Raw genomic sequence first — 14,945 nt, 5'->3', positions numbered from 1 at the left:
TGCAAAACAGGGAGGTCTGCGGAACAAAGATGAAAAATAAAAATGAAAACAAATAAAAATAAAATCATCGCCCCGCTTCCTCCCCGGAGGCACAACCGGGACCGAAGGCGTAGACGTCCCCGTACCCAGCGCCGCCCCCGGCAGCGCCACCGCGCCACACTGGGCCGGCCGGGGAGGCGGGCGGGAGCCGGTGGGCGCCGGGCGCGCTGCCAGGCCGGGCCCGGGCGCACCGCGGGGGCCGCCTCCCCTCGCCACGTGGCGGTGGCAGCGGCGGGGTCCCGGGCGTCTTCCCAGCTGGAACGGCCCGGAGCAGCCGGGAGGAGGAGGCGGAGGAGACGGCGGCGGCGGCAGCAGCGGAGGAGGAGGAGCGGGGCGGGCGGGAGCGGTGGGGGAGGGGTGGGGGTGGGGAGAGACCCGGCGGCGGCGACAGGGCGCGGAGCGGAGCGCGGTGCCAGGGGGTGGGGGCCCGGGCCCGGCTGGGGCGGCGGAGGGCGTTCGCCGCGATCGCACGCAGGAAGCGGAGCCGCTGTGAGTGCCCGACCGGGCCGCGGGGGTCGTGGGGTGGCGGGGGCCGGCGGGCGGCTGGCACCGGGTGGCCCGGCTGGCAGGGCCCGGCGCCGGCCGCGCGCAGCCCCCCCCCCCCGGGTCCCGCCGCTGCCCAGGCCCTGCCGCCTCAGAGCCCCCGGCCCGGCCGTGGAGGGAGGGCGCGGGAAGGGGGCTGCGAGGTCCGGGCTCCGGGAGGGGAGGGCGACACTTTCCGCCGCCGAGCTGGAGGGGGTTAAAGGGCGGCTCTTAAAGGCGCCGCAGGAGGGGCGCGAGGCGACGGCATCCCCTCCCCAGCCGCCTGCCGCCTCGCTCCGCGGGCCCCGGGCCGGGAGGAGGACGGAGGGGTCGGCGTGGACGCGCGGCCCGGGGCCCCGAGCCCGCCAGCGGGTGGCCTGGGCGGCGGGCGGGGGTCCGGGAGGTGCGGCGAGAGCCCCTTGGCCCGGGCCGGGGGAGGGGAGACGTGGGCGGGCAGGACAGGGTTAAAGGTGGGGCCGGCCCTACACACGCGCGCGCTCCTTACTCAGACCCGGCCACACGCGCCTCCCTGGCACTCAGCGGAGGCCGGGGCAGGGAAGACCCCGGGGCCTGAGGCCGAGCCCGGTGGGTCCCGCGAGGCCCGGGACCCGGCGCCCCTCCGCCGAGCCCCTGGCTCGGGCGCACACACTCCGCGAGCGCACACACCTCGGACATTCCCATAGTGCCTCACGTGACACGCGGCCCGAGCGTGCCTACACGCTCACGCACGCGTGCTCACACGCGCGCACACACTCAGCCTCCCGGCCGCTTCCGAACTCCGTACCGACCCCCACCCGCGCCCCGCAAAGGCGCCCATTGACGGTGACACACCTACACTCATTCACAGACACACTCCCCCCACGCCAGCCTCAGACACATTCATAAACAGGGCCCAGAAGTACACACGCACCCCCTCGCTGCTGCCTACTCTCTTTCGGGAGCCCTGAGTCATCCCTGCCCCCTCCCAGGGCGCCCCAGTGTGCAGCCACTCAGCGACGGGCTGGGGACTTCTTGGCGTGGCTCCTCCCCAGCCCCCTTGCCCAGTTTGCTGCGTCTGACACTCGGCCAAGGACTTTCTGTAGGTCCCAGGTCAGGGGCCGCGCCTGGCCGGTGGCCACCGGGTGCAGGGGAAGGCACTTCCCTTTCCTGAACTCTGGGATCCTGCAAGAGGAAGTGTGATGTTGGGCAGGGCCCGCGAGGCTCCAGGAGCAGCACTGGGCCTTCCTTGGGGAGGAGCCAGGGTGCCAGAGGCCTGGGATGGGGTGCCTGGTGGCCAGGTACTTGGGGAAGGGACAGAGGAGGGAGGGAGGCAGTTCCTGTTGGTCCACAGGTCTCCCTTTTGTGCTGCTGGCTGGACTTCCTCATCCCTGTTTGTCAGCTGTCCCCCTACCTCCTGGCTTCCCCTAACTCCTGCTCCTTCCACCCGCCCCAGAGAATGGGGCTTAGCTGCCCGAGAGGGGCTGCAGGATTCCTCCACTGCACTGTGGGCAGGAAGCCTCCAGGCTTCGTCTCAGGGTGTTCCTGCCAGCAGCCAGCATGAGGGGTCTGGCGACAAGGCCCAGGTGACCCTGTCCACCTTGTCCCTGCTCTCCCAGGAGGCTCGAGGGGGGCCAGGTCCTCACCATGGAGTCCATGTTTGAGGATGACATCAGCATCCTGACGCAGGAGGCCCTGGGGCCCAGTGAAGTGTGGCTGGATGGTCCGGCAGACCCCTCGATGGGGGAGGACATGTGCTCGGCCTCCCACTTTGCCCTCATCACGGCTTACGGGGACATTAAGGAGCGACTGGGGGGCCTGGAGAGGGAGAATGCCACCCTCCGACGGCGGCTCAAAGTCTACGAGATCAAGGTCAGGACTTGGGGGTGGCTGTGGGGGTGCGTGTGTGGGGTGGGGTGGCAGGGACTACTGCGGTTCCAGCAGGTATCCGCAGGTCCAGAGGAGGGACTGGGGCAGCTGCTTTGGGGCAAAATCAGAGCCCAGCAGCCACTTAGGAGGGACCAGCTTTGGAGCTGTGAGTCCTACTGGAGGGTGGAGGCAGAGCTGGGGACTTGGGGGACATGGGTGGGGAGCTGCCTGCAGCCTTCCTGAAGACCTTCCCTTTTTCCCGTCCCGCTGAAGTACCCGCTAATCAGTGACTTCGGAGAGGAGCATGGCTTCTCTCTGTATGAAATCAAGGATGGCTCCCTGCTGGAGGTGGAGAAGGTCAACCTGCAGCAGAGGCTCAACCAGTTCCAGCACGAGGTGAGCCCTGGAACACCCAGCTCCCGCTGCAGCCCATGGCTGGGACCCTAGCCTCACCCCCCAGCTTCTGCCTCTGTGGCCCACTGATCTGAGGTGGCCACCATGCCAGGATCAGCTCATCCTGCCCCTCCACAGGGTGCTGGGAGCAGGGTGGCCGGGCAGGATGGGTGTGACCCCGGGGTGCCCGTCTCGGCCCACACAGTTGCAGAAGAACAAGGAGCAGGAAGAACAGCTGGGGGAGATGATCCAGGCTTACGAGAAGCTCTGCGTGGAGAAGAGTGACCTAGAGACAGAGCTGGGGGAGATGGTGAGGGGCCAGGAGGGCTGCCAGGCCCCTTGGTGTCCTGCACCCATGTGTTCCGCATGTCGGCCCTCCAACCTCGGGACCCCACCTGTCACACCCCACTTGCTGTGTGCACGCCACTTGTGTGCACGTGTCCCCTCGAGTGCCCACTTGGTCTTGCAGTTGGTGCTGTGTGTGTCACCCTGGCAGCGGGCGACTGCACCGGAGACACTGAGCGAGCGAGTGTGTGTCCCTCTGCCTGCCTGGGAGGTGCTGGGGGTGGGGCAGAGGCCGCCAGCAGTGTCCGTGGCTGCTGCAGTGGGGTGGGTCTCGGCAGGTGCGTGAGTCGGCTTCTCACTCGGCCACACGTGGGAACAGTGGGCCAGCACCAGGATGGGGAGACGTGGTCTCTGCCAACTCTGAGCTGTGACCCTGGTCAAGTCACTTAGCTTCCATCCCATCTCTGAAAAGCGGAGGAAAGCCAACAGCCTGGCTGAGCTGCGGGGAGGGTATGGGGCCTTGGTGTAAGGGCGCTGTGCTTTACTATGGTCTGCATTGCAGTGACTGGGAGAGGTGGCGTCGAACCCAGGGCTGCTGGGAGTGGGAGCGTGGGGTGTGTGGAGGGTGACAACTGTGCAGACGTGGGGATTCCTGGCTCTGGGAGCCTGCAGGGGCTCCCCGGCCCCATGCAGACTCAGCCCTGGGCCTCCTCCCGCAGCGAGCCCTGGTGGAGACCCACCTGCGGCAGATCTGTGGCTTGGAGCAGCAGTTGCGGCAGCAGCAAGGCCTCCGGGATGCAGCCTTCCCCAGCCTGAGCCCCCCGCCAGCCCCCGCCCCGCCCTGCACCGACCTGGACCTGCACTACCTGGCTCTGAGAGGGGGTTCCGCCGTGGGTCACGGTGAGATCTCAGCGACCGACTTCCCCATGCCGGGTCCCCAAGCCTGACCCCCATGGCAACGCCATGGGACACTTCTTGCTCACCTAAGACCCCACTGTCATATCTTAAACGTTTCCCATAATCACTCGATCCCAGTTCCCAAACCTCAACCACTCACCCTAATGCCCCCACCGACGTCCCTCTCCACCGAGGCCGTTCCCAGCAGTGTCTGGCCAGCACGTTGCAGTTCTCGGGTGTGCTGCCAGCAGAGGGCGCCCCCACCCAGCGTGCGGGGCGTCTCGGGCTGTGATTAGGAGAGGCCCGAGGATGCTTTAGACTCCCGGCGGCCCTGGATGGCTTACTGAAGCCTCCAGCAGGCAGCCCGCCCTTCCCCTCCGCGCCCCCCTCTCCGTGCTGCGGCCCCCACCCGGCCCGCTCACGTTGTCCTGCCCCACAGCGGCCTGGCCAGGTCCCGCGCCGAGTGTGAGCGAGCTGGAGCTGCGGCGGCTGGAGGAGGCGCTGGAGGCGGCCCAGGGGGAGGCGCGGGGGGCTCAGCTCCGCGAGGAGCAGCTGCAGGCCGAGTGCGAGCGGCTGCAGGGGGAGCTGAAGCAGCTGCAGGAGACGCGGGCACAGGTACCGCGGCGCGCAGCGGCCCTCGGAGTCCGGGTTGCGCCCGTGGTGGAGAGGACTCACCTCTCCCTCCTCCCCGTAGGACCTGGCCTCCAACCAGTCAGAGCGGGACGTGGCCTGGGTGAAGAGACTTGGCGACGATCAGTAAGTCACACCTGTAACCCTGGCCCCTTGACCTCTTTTCCTGTTTCTTTTGTATTTTTTTTGAGACAGGGTCTCAGTGTGTAGCCCAGGCTGGCCTTGAACTCGGTCATCCCAGCCTCCAAAGTGCTGTGATGACAGGTGTGCACCGCCACCCTGGCCCCCTCTTAACGGGGCCAGAGGGTCGTATCCAATGTCTCCCTTAGGTTTGCTTTTGTATCTCCACATTATTTGGTTTTGTTTTTTGAGAAGAGTCTCACTGTGTAGCCCAGGCTGGCCTTGAATTTGGGGTGATCCTCCTGCCTCAGCCTCCCGAGTGCTGGGATTATAAGTGTGTACCACGATGGCCAGCAGTCTGCATTATTTTTGTGACCTCTCTTCCCAGGCCTCAAGGGGGTGGTGTCTCGGGGGCTTGTGACTGCTTCTGTCCCAGGAAGGAAGGATCTTCCTCTGGGACTGTGCCCGCCTCTCCTGAGGTGTTTCGAGGTTTGCTCGGTGGCTTTGCCACTGCAGTCTGTGTCCTCTGGTGAGCTTTGGGGGCCCCTCTGGGGCTCCACTTTCTGTACCAGGAGCAAGGCTCAGGCAGTTGGGTTTACTGTCCCCTCCTCGTGAGGACAAGGGAGGTGGCCTCGTTCAGGATTTGTTGGGCCTTGTTTGTCATCTCAGAAGGGAGGAACCCGAGGCTTGGAAGCAGGAGGGGCTCCCTTGGGTCACACAGCAGTGGCATAGGGACTGGGATGCGCCTCGGAATCCTGCAGGAAAGAGGGGCAGCAGGAGGGGAGGGGAGGTGACCTGGGGGCCCCGCACCCGAACTCATCCTCTCCGAATTTCTGAGAAAAGAGCCCAACCTCCTTCCGCCCAAGTCCTTACCCTGTGAAGGGGCGAGGGGCGCACACACTCCGGGGGGTCTGCATTCACCGGAGGGGGACTGAGGCCTGAAGGGCAGAGCCTCACCCCATCACAGTGTGCTCAGCGCAGGACCCCGGGCTCCTTCCCAGCAGGCGGCCCCTCATCTTTCTCCCGGCTTCTGGCCACCCAGACCCCCTCGCCTCCCGCCCCACTGTGGGGTGAGGGCCTGGGTGGAGCTGTGATAGCTGGGTGAGAACTCAGTTTGTGGGCCTGCTGGGTGGGACCCCTCTGCTAGGGCACGGGTACCCTTTGCAGAGAGGATCTGCCCTGCCCGGCTGTTCAGAGCCGGGGCGCACACTTTGCCACAGCTCAGGAGTGCCAGCTCACCCCAGAAGTGATGGGAGGGCCCCGGCAGGGTCAGTGGAGGGGTGCTGGGTCCCCTTGAAGGCTGTGTGCTGGGGGCTATGGGACTGTGTGGCCCGTGCTTGGGGACCCAGTGGCCCACGTGGCTTCTCTCAGCAGCCTCTCCCTCCCGCCAAGGCCCCGCACCCAGCCCTTGGGGACCCACAGAGGCCACATCTCTCTCCCCCCAGGCTGGACGGGTCTCTCGGGCTGAGGCAAATCTCAGTGCCCGCCTGCAGCGGCCTCAGAGTGCGGGAGTTGTCAGGAAGTCCTCCCTCCCCCATAGTTTTATTTTCTTATAAACCCAGATCCTTTTGGTAACAGGCTCTTCCTGAGGACTCCCTCTTATCCTCCCACCCTAGGAAGCCTCAGTCACATGTGCCCTCTGGGCTCCCTGTCCCTGTGTCCCTCTCCCCTTCCCGGCCTCCCTGTGCCTTCCCCAGCCGCTGCCCCAAGGCTGGTAGGGCTTTGACACACGGGGTTTCCCGGAGTGCCATGCAGGGTGTGGGAGAAGCAGAGAGGACACAGCGAGGCCAGTGTATGCGCATGAAAGGTGCCGCCCGCTGGTCTCAGCTGGGACCCTGGGGCAGCCTGTTGACTTGGGGAACCCTTGCATCAGTCACCTCATTGCACTGATTGCGCCCCTGAGTCCTGCCCCTGGTGCTGTCCACGCACCAGCGCTGGGTTTCCCAGCCCCTGGGTGCCAGTGTCCCTTTGCTGAGGATCACTCAGGGGCCAAAGCAAGTGATGAGGCAGGAGGGGCGAAGCCCACCCACTCGGGAGGTGAGGACCCCAGAGCTAGGCAGCCCACAGCCCCTCCCCTCTTGAGGGGACTTTCTGAGGGCGTGACCGGGGCGGGGGAGTGGAGAGGGGCGCCTTTTGAGGGGGCAAGGCCTGGGGGGTCCCGGGAGGGGGACCTGGGCCCAGGAGGGAGGGGCTCTTTAGGGAGGGCCCCGGTGAGAAGCTAGGCCCGGGGAGGCAGTGACGAGGGGACGGTACCACAGGCCTCTTTCTCCCGGACACGGGGGGCTCGGGGGGCTTGCCGCTGCGGCCTGGCCCTTTTCCGCCCACCCCGCCCTCTCTCCCCGCCCACAAGCCTCTGCGTGGGCTGCGGTTAGCGGTGGGGCAGAAGTGTGAACTCGAGAGAGAGGATGGAAACTGCTCGGAGGTCAAGGGCAGTGCGAGCTGGGTCAGGACGGAAGTTGGAGACCCCCGCGTACCCCAAGCTCAGCCTCATGCCCCAGAACCAGCGGGCCCAGGGCCTCCCCCTCCACCCTTCTCACCCTCCCTACTTCCTTTCTTTCAAGTCTCCTTGGCCTCGTGCTCACAGGAATTAACCCCTGAGCACTTACCCCGCGGGTTCCGGGCTCCTGCGAGCTGGTCTGAGGGACTGAGGGCTTTGGAACTGTCTTCCACCCTGTACCCGCCACCTACGCTGAGAGCAGCCCTTGCCTGGTTGTCCCCTTAATGGGAAATGCCACATCCTCCCCTGCTCCCTTTAGGTTTATTTTATTTATTTATTTATTTATTTATTTATTTTTGGAGACAGGGTCTCACTATGTAGCCCCGGCTGGCCTCGAACTCACAGTGATCCCCCTGCCTCAGCCTCCGGAGTGCTGGGATGACAGGCATGTGCCACCATGTGCAGCCCTCCCCTCCTTAAACCATGTCTGAAGCTGGTGTCTCCAATCAGTCTCAAACCCAGCTTCCTCCTCTCCCCACAGTCTCCCAAGTCTCCCGGGGATTCTTTATCTGTACAGCAGGGTCCAAGCAGGTGGGGAGAGGGACTTCGTGGTGTTTTCCCGGCCGCCAGGGTCTCCTGCAGGTAGGAGGCTCTTCTTGGAGGGGTGAGCATGTGATTTGTTGAGCAAATCGGATCACTTTGAAAGTGAAAGGGGTATTATTACCATTACTAATTTCAGTGGGCAACTAGTATGAGCCTAGACAGCCCGGGGCCTGGTTCCCATGCCCCACCATGAGCCCAGGGAGGCTTCTAGACCCGTGGGCACCCGGCTCTGCTGGAAGCCCAGCACAGGCTGGCAGGAGGCGCCAACTCTGGGGACCTCAACTCTTAGCTGGCGGAGGGGAGCCGAGGACTCAAGGCGCAAAGGAAGTGGAGGCGCACTGACTTGTTGCAAAGCGACTTCCTCCTCCCCAGCCCGCAACCTCAAGTCCGCTCGCTCCACGGCCGGGTGCCTGTGGTCCCCTCCCTGAGGGTCGGGCGGGCGGGAAGGCTGATGATGCTGGGTGTGCCTGTGGGTGGTGGAAAGTTTGACCCCCAAGTTCCCCCTTGGGGTGAGGCGGCTGGGGCAGCCGGGGGTGGGGGGCAGCTGTGGGCAAAGATGGGAATGCTGGATCCTCTTTCCGTGCAGCTCTGAAACAAACCATGATTCCGGGCAGCTGGGAAGCTGTCATCCTCACCCCAGTCCATCCCTAACTCCATCCCTGCCCTGAAACCTGACCCCGCCCCTGCCCAGCATCTCAGTCATGGATGAACTGCCAGCCCCATGCCACGTCTCAGGGAGGACCCCGCTTTACACCCTGACCTCAGCCCCTCTGGAGGCCTGATCCTGACCCCTGACCCCGCCACATCCTCACCAGTCCCAGCAGCTGGCTTGCAGCAGAGAGCGGCCCAGAGGAGGCTCTGAGGTCTCTAACCTTCCTGACCTCAGTTGCTTCATCGGTAAAGGCAAAGATGATTGTTCTATTCGTTCTCTGAAAGAATGAATGGAAGGCTAAGTCAGGGAGGGAGGGATGACTGGCAGCCAGGGTACCCTCCTTCCTGCCAGCTCCACCACACTCTGGCTGCCTGCACTCGGGCTGAGGTGCCAAGAGTTTGAATCCTTCTCCGAGCCTCCACCGTGCTGACCTTGAGCCCGCTCTCAGTGGCTCTGATGTCCACTTCTACACAGTACTCTGGCGCCTTCCCCTCCCCAGGCAAGGCAGGCCTCTCCACCCTCTCCTGGTGCATAGAGCAGGCCGGAGCTGCAGTCATAGCTCAGCCGCTCTGGGCTTCAGGACTTGGGTTGAGCGACTCAGCCTGTGTGCCTCAGTTTCCTCATCTGTAAAATTGCCGTGATGACTGTGACAGCATTTCGGGCTTGTGCTCTCATAGATCACCTGAGTGGCATCTGCTGCCGCTCCCCAGACCCGCTGTTCCGAGTTAGATGGCAGAAAAAGCCAGCCAGCACTCAGGTGTGGGTCAGGAGGCCAGGAAGTGGAGTATGGAGGTGCACATAGGCACGTGTGTGGTGTGGAGTTGAAGTTTTTTCCACTGACTTGGCTGTGTTTTCTGTGAGTCATGTGTGTCCTTCGCGTATCCCCCCCTTGAGAAGGGGGCAGGTCACAGGAGGTCAGGTCACAGGAGGAGGTCAGGTCTCTGCACCCTCACGTGGGCCTCACGAGTCTCCATGCGGGCGACCTGGGGCTTTGGGGGCGGCATCTGCTGGAGAGAGGCACCTGGCTGGGGCTCCTTTTTCCCATTTCCGCTGCACTGCAGGGAGAAACTGGGCGGCTCCTGAGCGGGGGAGCACACAGGGAAAGCTGGGGCCTGCAAACTCCTAGTGGCAGGTGAGATCTTGAGACACAGTGTGAAGGCGATGACCTGTATCTGTCACCTGAGATACAGCCCGGAAGGCAGACAGGAGCAGCGGTGGCTGGGGCTGTGGGGGGGGGGGTGACATCCATCCGTGCCCTGCCCAGAGTCCCCTCCGTCCATCCCCTGACCCTGCCCTCGGGAAGCCCCCCAGGTCCTGCCCTCAGATTGCCCTTGGTCGGAAGGGGGAGGCTTTCCTGGGGAGTCCCCAGTTTGATGTGGGACACACCAGGATCTCCCAGTCTCACCAGGCGACGCCCACAGACCCATGAGTGTGAGGGTGCATAGGACAGAGGAAACATGGGCCCCCGCAGTTGGTGGTCCTACGAGGGCTGCCTCACGGAGAGGTAGCTGGTCCCCCAGGCCCCTGTGGGAGTGAGTGGAGGGGCGCTTCTCCCCCGCCCTCTGGCACTGCCCCAGGATTGGTAAGAGTGCCAGCCAGGGGTGGGGTCGTCACCTGCCCCTCCACACAGCTTCTTCAGCCCCCTAAGCCCTAGCCTCACTGTGCCCCTCCTCTCCTGCAGGGTCCCACACGTGTGCACACACATGCACACATACATGCACACTCCTCTCACCACACGCCTCCCCCCCCCCCCCGCTCCCTCCACGCATCCTTAGCTGTAGGAGGGGACAGGGTCTAGGGGCTGGAGAACTTGGATTGCACTCTGACCTCCGCCCTGGGGCAGGACGCCCTTGGGAAGGGATCTACCTGGGGTGACATCTGCTACTGCCCTCCAGCTCTGACTTCCGAAGTTCCAGAGTCCTTTCTGGAGTTGGGGAGACCCAAGGAAGCCAGAACCCCTGCCTTCAGGGAGGTCCTAGGCTCTGTCCAAGCCCGGCACAGAGGAGAAGGCAGCAGGGCCTGAGGACAGGCAGAGGCTGGGGGTGGGGGGTGAGCAGTGCTGGCGCGAGCTCTGGACCCAGAGCCGCCCCAGGAGAAAGGACATGGTGAGGTCCCTTGCTGAATCAAACCCATTCCAGCCCTGGGAGGGTGGGGGCCTGGGAGACCTGAGCAGGAAGACCTGAGGAAGGGAAGGAGGGAGAAAGGAAGTGAAATGGCTCTGCTCATGGCCCCTCTGCTGACCTGCATGGGCGCTGGCCATTAGCACAGCACTTTAACTCTGCCTTCCAGGAACTTGCAGCACAGTTCCAGAGCAGGCAGCCTTCGGGAGGTAGTGTGGGTGGCAGCCCTGCAGGTGTTTGGCACAGAGCAGCTCTCCAAGACCCCAGTGGACCTGCTCTCTGGAGTCATACAGCAGGGGTCCTGTGAGATGTGAGGATGAAACCAGGCCAGAGGCAGCCTTGGGGTGGAGGCAAGAGCCTGGCACAGCCAACTCAGGGTCAGGTTTATCACTTGGCACTTCTGCCAGCCAGGAGCCTGTCTCCACAGCGTGCCAGGAAAACTCACAGTGACAAACTCAACTGTAAATTCGGTGCAGCTGTCGGATAAACGAACCTGTTTTGTCTTCACGGGCTCTGCACAGACTCGGGGTATGTGAACTCATACCTGCAGGAGCTGTGTCCCCGCCACAGACAACACTCAGTGCATCCAAGGGTGCAGGGGCCCCTGGGAATCCCTCTGCTCCCCTATCGTGGGCCTCCGGCTAGAAACCACTGCCCTGGCCAGAGATTGGTTCTCGGGAGGCAGATGGAGGATGCGTGGAAGAGGTGGTATTTGAGGAAGGCCTATTTATTTATTTATTTGTTTATTTATTTATTTATTTTGGTACCACGGATCGAACTCACGACCTTGTGCTTGCAAGGGAGGTGCGGCGCCACTGAGCTAAAGCACCAGCCCCTGGGAGACCTATTTTTGAGGCAGGGTCTTGCTACGTAGTTCAGGCTGGCCTTCAACTTACTATGCAGTCCAGGTTGGTCTTGAGTTTGCAGTGATCTCCTGCCTCAGCTTCCCGAGTGCTGGGATTACAGGCATGGTGGACTTGAAAGCTGAGAAGATCCTGCATTTGGGCTGGGAACGTGGGATACAGGGCTGGACTGGTTCCTCCTCCACGCTGGGACAGACAGCCTCATTCACCTCTGTCCTCTCCCTGCCCTCCCACCTCAGAGTGAACTTGGCGCTGGCCTACACGGAGCTGACGGAGGAGCTGGGTCGCCTGCGGGAGCTGAGTTCCCTGCAGGGCAGGATCCTGAGGACCTTGCTACAGGAGCAGGCCAGGAGCGGAGGTGAGCTCTGGTGGGCTGAGACCGGGGGTGGGGGTGGGGTGGGGGGTGTCGCTGTGGCAACCATCCCGAGACCCGGGCGGGCGTCACCTTCGCCTCTTCGCTTGTGGAGAGGAGCCGAGGCTGTGGGTCCCTCCGGGGCGGCCGCGGACCCATCACCACTTCTGACTTCTCCCTTCGCACCTCGGTCCCGCCTCCCCGCCCGCTCTCTTGCAGGACAGAGGCACTCGCCGGCCCCGCCGTGCCCGTCGCCCTCCCCGCCGGCCCGCGTGCCGCCGCCCTGCCCCCCGTGCCCATCGCCCGTGCCCCAGCGCCGCTCGCCCGCGCCCCCCTGCCCGCCGCCCAGCCCGCAGCGCCGCTCGCCCGCGTCCCCCGGCGGCCCAGCCCCGCAGCCCCGGCCCCCGCCGCCGCCGCCGCCAGCGCCCACCGCCGAGCGCTCCTACGCGCGGCCGCCCGCGCAGCTCGCCAAGGCCGGCTTCCAGGGCCGCCGCAGCTACTCGGAGCTGGCCGAGGGCGCGGCACTGGCGGGCGCCGTCCCCGCCTGGCTGCAGGCCGAGGCCGCCACGCTGCCCAAGCCCCGTGCCTACGGCGGCGCCGCCGAGCTCTACGGGCCCGGCCGGCCGCTCAGCCCGCGCCGCGCCTTCGAGGGCCTGCGGCTGCGCTTCGAAAAGCAGCCTTCGGAGGAGGACGAGTGGGCCGTGCCCGCCAGCCCGGCCAGCCCCGAGGCCGGCGCCATCCGCTGCGCCTCTTTTTGCGCCGGCTTCCCGATCCCTGAGTCGCCGGCCGCCGCCTATGCCCCCGCCGAGCACGCGCAGTCCTGGCCTTCCATCAACGTGAGTGAGCCGTGGGTCCCGTCCCGCAGTGCACACGCGTGATCCAGCAGCCAGGGGGGAGCCCGGAGCCCCGCCCTTCTCAGTCTCCCCGACCCTCGCGGTCCGCATCTGCGGGGCGGGGCACCTGCTCCATGCTCCCCCAGCTCCAGACCCGCCCTTCCTTCTCCTGTGCTCTGGGCCTGCACCCTCGGGACTCTTATCTGATGTTGCCGATAAGGCGGTGGTGCTCGGACGGACAGTCCTGGCTTTGGTTTCTGGTCCCCTCCTTAGGTGCAGTGGGACCGGGAATAGGTTACCCTCTCCGATCCTCAGTGCCCTCCTCTGCAGAATGGCTCCAGTATCTACTCACCTTGGAGGGTGCTTAGGAGGAGTGATGGGGAAGCAGCGTGCGCGGTGCCAGTTTCTGGTACCCTGAGCTCGCACTGGGCCAGGCCTGCCCACCCAGTGTTGTCCTGCAGGCCTCAGAGCCCCACTCTTTTCTGTCTGTGCCAGAGGACAACCCTGTCTCGGGTCTCCAGGGAAACGGGGAGCTTCCTGAACGTCTCCTTGCCCCCTAGAGGGACCAAAATGTATTCCACAGCCAGACAGGAAATTCTTTGGCAGTTGTGTTCTTGGGACTGTCCCTTGCTCTCAGTGTGCCAGAGCTGTCTTAAGTCAGTCTGGGAACTCACCTCACTCCTGCGGGTGCCCAGGCAGACTGAGCGGTGACTTCCATGCACACCTTCTGGGGACCCCATGTCTTAGGGTGGGGGAGGATGGAGCTGGAGAAAGGGTGCCCAGACCCCTCCTGGGTGCTGCAGTGCCTGGCAAAGGGCAGCAAGGATGTGGGGACCAGGGACCCTAAGTGACTTCCTTCTCTCCCACAGCTGCTGATGGAGACCGTGGGCTCCGACATCCGCAGCTGCCCCCTCTGCCAGCTGGGCTTCCCCATTGGGTATCCAGACGATGCCCTCATCAAACACATTGACTCTCACCTGGAGAACAGCAAGATCTAGGCGCCTCCCCCCGGCTGGCTGTCTCTGTCTTCTTCCATTGTCCCACTCACTTTGAATGCTGCATGAATCTCGTGAGGGGCCCCTGCCCCTTGGGACCCCCAGATACCTCCACTAGCTACCCAGTCAACGTTTGTGCCATCTTCCCTGGTCCAGGCACCACAGCCCTGGCTCTTCCCAGTGGGCTGTCCCAGCTTCCTGTCCCTGCTGGGGAAGCAGGGAGTGGGCTGAGATGCGGAGGGCGAAGCCTGGCCTCACCCTCTCCTCTTACTCCAAAGGGTTGGGTCCAAGGTGTCTAGTGCTTGGGGAGAGGAGGGGCCAGATGTCCAGGGTTCCCTGAGCCCCTCCCTGGCCTGGGCTCTGTCCGGGGAGCACCTCTCTGTGAGGGCCCAGAGGCCGCCCCAACACTGACGCCAGTTCCTCCATCCCATGGCTTCGGAGTCAACACCCTGCAACTCCCTGCAGGCCAGCCCTCTTCCTCCTCTGCCCATGCTGGGAACAGGGAGGGTGGGAGAGGAGAGGGAGGACCCAGCCTGAAGAGGCTGCCCCGGGCCGTCTGCAGGCCGCCAGGCCCATGCCCTCCTGCACCTCTGGCACCAAGGCACAGATGGTCGAGGCAGATGCCACCCTTTCCCACTGGAGCCCCTGGCACCATGGGTGCCCCGGAGCCCGCGTGGGGCCCAGCCTCTGTGTGCTGGGTGGGCATCATCAGCCCCTGCCGCCTGGGCCAGGACCCAAGAACCGGCCCAGGGTGCTATGGAGGTCAACTTCAAAAGAGCTAACCCCTGTCCTGCCCCACATTCCCTCTGTGAAATCTACCTCAGAGTCGTACCCTCAGAAGGGTGGGAGCAGGAGGCCGGGCCCAGGCCCGAGGTGGGGAGCCTCCTGCCAGGAAGCCTATGCCCACGCCGAATGCACCCCTCCACTGCGAGCCTCCCCCAGGCCTCAGCCCGGGCGGGCGGCAGTGGCCGATACCGCCTGCGCATGCTCCGTTCTGATCCAAATCTTCCAGGCCCCCCCTCCTCTTGGTGCCGGCGAGTGAAGGGGTGTGGCGGGCAGAGCTGGGGCCACAGACGCCAGAGACACGCGTCATTGTACCCTGAGTGTTCCCCTGGCTGGGGGACACGGGGAAGGGGGCCTGGAGAGGGGCGGGGCCCTGCGCTCTCTGAACAAGTGGAAAGTCCGAATAAATCTTACCTGTTCCATCTGCGCTCAGCCTGCGCCTTCTCCGTGGGGAGGGGGCCAGGAGGTCGTGGAAACTCTCAGCCACACCATGGGGCCTGGCAAGCAGGGGACACGTGGGGCATCCCGTTCACTGTGGTCGGGGACCTGTGAGCAGGTGACCAGTGACCTGTATGT

General features: G+C 64.6%; 1 protein-coding gene across 2 annotated transcripts; it reads left to right on the top strand.

The window, feature by feature from the left end:
* The first annotated feature begins 406 nt into the window (after positions 1–406).
* On the top strand, positions 407–14,791 carry Tbkbp1 (TBK1 binding protein 1). 2 transcript variants are annotated; one of them, XM_087202624.1, is made up of 10 exons: positions 407–528; positions 2,157–2,409; positions 2,680–2,802; positions 3,005–3,109; positions 3,804–3,984; positions 4,421–4,596; positions 4,676–4,737; positions 11,646–11,764; positions 11,978–12,594; positions 13,461–14,791. In XM_087202624.1, the coding sequence occupies exons 2-10, from the start codon at positions 2,185–2,187 to the stop codon at positions 13,587–13,589; spliced, it is 1,737 nt and encodes a 578-aa protein (XP_087058750.1). In that variant the 5' UTR covers positions 407–528; positions 2,157–2,184; the 3' UTR covers positions 13,590–14,791. The 2 variants fall into 2 exon arrangements, with proteins under 2 accessions (XP_087058750.1, XP_087058749.1); XM_087202623.1 differs by lacking the exon at positions 407–528 and adding an exon at positions 699–1,838.
* The last annotated feature ends 154 nt before the right edge of the window (positions 14,792–14,945 follow it).

This window comes from Heterocephalus glaber, unplaced genomic scaffold (genome assembly GCF_053883595.1).
Source record: "Heterocephalus glaber isolate CG9 unplaced genomic scaffold, H.glaber_assembly_v1.0 deba00001773, whole genome shotgun sequence".
NCBI classification, from domain to species: Eukaryota; Metazoa; Chordata; class Mammalia; order Rodentia; family Bathyergidae; genus Heterocephalus; species Heterocephalus glaber.
The sequence above is the reverse complement of the archived record's forward strand: the minus strand, read 5'-3'. Positions and strand labels throughout refer to the sequence as shown.